The sequence below is a fragment of the Brassica oleracea genome, chromosome C8, assembly GCF_000695525.1.
Source record: "Brassica oleracea var. oleracea cultivar TO1000 chromosome C8, BOL, whole genome shotgun sequence".
Lineage (NCBI taxonomy): Eukaryota > Viridiplantae > Streptophyta > Magnoliopsida > Brassicales > Brassicaceae > Brassica > Brassica oleracea.
Window position 1 is genome coordinate 24,625,310 of NC_027755.1, and position 3,590 is coordinate 24,628,899.

Here is a 3,590-nt window from a genome sequence, read left to right on the forward strand (position 1 = left end):
AGATTCCAATCAATTGTCTATATTTGGGTATATTGTGGACAAAGTTAAAAGACTCTTTTTTTTTTGTTACTACAAAGCTTTAATAATATGAGATTTTAACATATTAATATTATGGATATTTAATAATTATTTTGGCACAAAACAAATATCATAAATAATTTATTATTAATAAAATTATGAAATTATTTACAATTTTATTACCATTTCATATGCCGTTTTGGGTATGTTAAATTTTCAACAAATTTTTTAAAATCATTGTATTTACTTTAAACATGTATAACTAAATTATAATCTTTTATACCATACTAAGTCATAATATAATATTTTTTCACATTTTACATTCATATCCATTGTTTGTATATATCGTATATAATTCTCTAACTATGTATATATGTTCAATTTGTTTATATGATATCAAATATTATTCATAAAATATATGGTTTAAGACGCCAAAAAAATATTTACCTGATAAATATAATACGATCAAATATTACAAATACATCATTTAATAAAATAAATAATCAAAAATCAAAAATCCATATCCGCGCTGGCGCGCGGGTCAGGGTCTAGTTTGTTATTAAATTACATTCAAATGAAGTTACACCATCTCCTTCGTTCAAACTGACAAATCATTAGAGAAGTTAAAATTAACGTATGAGAAATTATAATGAGTTATCTAAATTTGAATTCTTAACGTTGTTGGATTAAACTTGAAGAATAAAGAAGCTTGAGGTGCAAGCAAGGAGATCTAATCCTATTAAGTTTTAGAAACATAATAAGATTAGGAGTTATCTAAAGTTACGTTTATCTATTAGGATTAGGAGAATATAATCTCTATATAAGTAGATATTGAGATGTGATATTACTTACGGAATTCAGGGATTTGAGAACTTGTGTTTTGAGTGAGTTTCACAAGTTATTAATAAGAGAACAATTCTTATTTGAGTCTTTGAGTTTCATACTTGAGTTCTAGATTTGGTATCAGAGCGTTAGGAGAATCGAGAATGGGAAACCTTACCATCGTTACGTCGCTTAAATCAAAAGATGGAGAGCGCTCTACCATAAAATCTCCAATGCTTACCTCTACCAATTACACAGTGTGGGCCATTAGAATGAAAAACGTGCTCAAGGTTCACAAGGTTTGGAATCTGGTGGAGACAGCGACAGAAGATGATGAGAAGAACGATATAGCAATTGGATTGCTGTTCCAAGCAATACCAGAGGCCTTGGTACTTCAAGTTGGAGAGTTGGATACGGCAGCAAAGGTGTGGGAGGCTATCAAAGCTCGACATGTAGGTGCAGAGAGAGTTAAAGAAGCTAGATTACAAACTCTAATGGCTGAGTTTGATAGATTGGTGATGAAAGACAACGAGAGGATCGATGACTTCGTTGGCAAGCTATCTGAGATCTCATCAACATGCTCTGCCCTAGGTGAAGAGATTGAGGAACCCAAGCTGGTCAAGAAGTTTCTTAAGTGTCTTCCTCACAAGAAGTATATACACATAGTTTCCTCTCTTGAACAAGTACTTGATCTAAAGACCACAAAGTTCGAAGACATTGTAGGACGATTAAAAGCCTATGAAGAACGCATTCGAGTTATAGAAGATATCGAAGAGGATCAAAGCAAACTTATGTACACCAATACAGAACAGCAAACCACACGAGACTATCAAGATGACTATCGAGGATACCGTGGGAGAGGACGCTCTTACAGAGGCAGGGGCCGTGGTCGAGGCAGAGATACGTCGAGAATAACGTGTTTCCGGTGTGACAAGATGGGTCATTATGCTTCTACCTGCCCCGATCGTCTTCTAAAACTGCAGGAAGCACATGAACAAGAGAAAGATGACACGCAAGATGCAGACGAGCTTATGATGCATGAGGTGGTCTATCTAAACGAAGGAAACGTAATGCTAAGCAAGTACGATTCAAACAGAGAAGACAATATGTGGTATTTTGATAATGGAGCTAGTAACCATATGACTGGAGATCACCGTTATTTTAAGAGAATCAATGAGACAATCACAGGAAAGGTGAAGTTTGGAGATGACTCTCGAATAGACATCAAGGGGAAAGGTAGTATTGAGTTTGTAGATAGAAACGGAGAAACGAGAACGATGTCTATTTTATACCTGATCTGAAGAGCAACATAATCAGTCTCGGGCAAGCCACGGAATCAGGATGTGACATAAGGCTGAAAGGGGAGTGTTTGACGATGCATGATCAGGATGGAAAGCTACTAGTCAAAGCAACAAGATACAAGAACCGTCTCTACAAAGTTCACATGGGCATAAAGATAATATATGCTTGTTATCTACTGCAACCAACGAATCAAACCGCTGGCACGCACGGCTGGGACACGTTAACTTCGAGACAATTCAATCTATGGTCCAGAGAGAGCTTGTAACTGGAATCCCGCGTATGTCCTTTGAGAAGAGTATATGTGGCTCTTGCTTACTTGGCAAGCAAACAAGACAAGTGTTTCCACAATCTACCACATATCGAGCAGACGCAGCACTCGAGCTCATCTATGGTGACCTATGTGGACCTATAACTCCAAGCACTAGATGAGGTAATAGGTACATATTTGTACTTATCGACGATCAGACGAGGTACATGTGGACAGTTCTATTGAAGGAGAAGAGTGAGGCATTCGGAAAATTTAAAAGGTTTAAGTTAACAGTGGAGCAAGACACGAAAGAGAAGATACGAACACTTAGAACAGATAGAGGAGGAGAGTTCATCTCACGCGAGTTTAATGACTTCTGTGAAGAGATGGGAATTAAACGACATCTTACAGCTCCCTACACACAGCAACAAAATGGCGTTGTTGAAAGACGGAACAGAACCTTAATGGAGATGACAAGAAGCATTCTTAAGCATATGGCAGTTCCAAACTATATGTGGGGAGAGGCTACAAGACACTCGACCTACCTGCTGAACCGTGTGGCCACACGAGTGCTCAAGAACGTGACTCCATATGAAGCTCTTCGCGGGAGAAAGCCGAACGTAAACCATCTCAAAACTTTTGGGTGCATTGGATATGCCAAAACTGTGAAGCCACATCTACAGAAACTCGAGGACAGATCACACTTGCTCGTTCATTTGGGAACAGAACCCGACTCCAAAGCTTACCGAATGTATGACCCTCAAACACAGAAGATTGTGGTAAGCCGGGACGTTGTTTTCGACGAAGCAAAGGGATGGAATTGGCGCCAAGACAGCTCAGAACAGAATTTGAACGGAAGCTTCAGCATCACGTTAGGAGAATTTGGGAATCATGGTATCCAAAAGGATCATAAATTTAGTGGAGAAGTAGTTCAGCAAAGAAGCGGTGATTCAAGTGGAGATACATATATCGCAACTAGTACAGAAGTGTTAGCTAAAGAAGAAAATAACGATGAAGGAGAAGATGAAACAGAGGAAACAGAGGTCACATTAAGACGCTCGATGAGACAAAGTAGCAAGCCAAAGTACTTAGATGATTATGTCCTTCTCGCGGAGGAAGAAGGAGAATATTTACTTATGTGTTTGAACGATGAGCCTCGAAGTTATGAGGAGGCAAGAGAAACTAAAGAATGGACAGATGC

General features: G+C 38.1%; 1 protein-coding gene across 1 annotated transcript; it reads left to right on the top strand.

Annotated features, from left to right (window-relative positions):
• Window positions 1-1,004: 1,004 nt before the first annotated feature.
• LOC106309017 lies at window positions 1,005-2,141 on the top strand. The gene has a single exon (XM_013746108.1). The coding sequence runs from the start codon at window positions 1,005-1,007 to the stop codon at window positions 2,139-2,141; it is 1,137 nt and encodes a 378-aa protein (XP_013601562.1).
• The last annotated feature ends 1,449 nt before the right edge of the window (window positions 2,142-3,590 follow it).

What these genes read in the sequence shown, in the direction of transcription:
- LOC106309017 (XM_013746108.1), top strand. Translation starts at nt 1,005, where the DNA reads ATGGGAAACCTTACCATCGTTACGTCGCTTAAATCAAAAGATGGAGAG.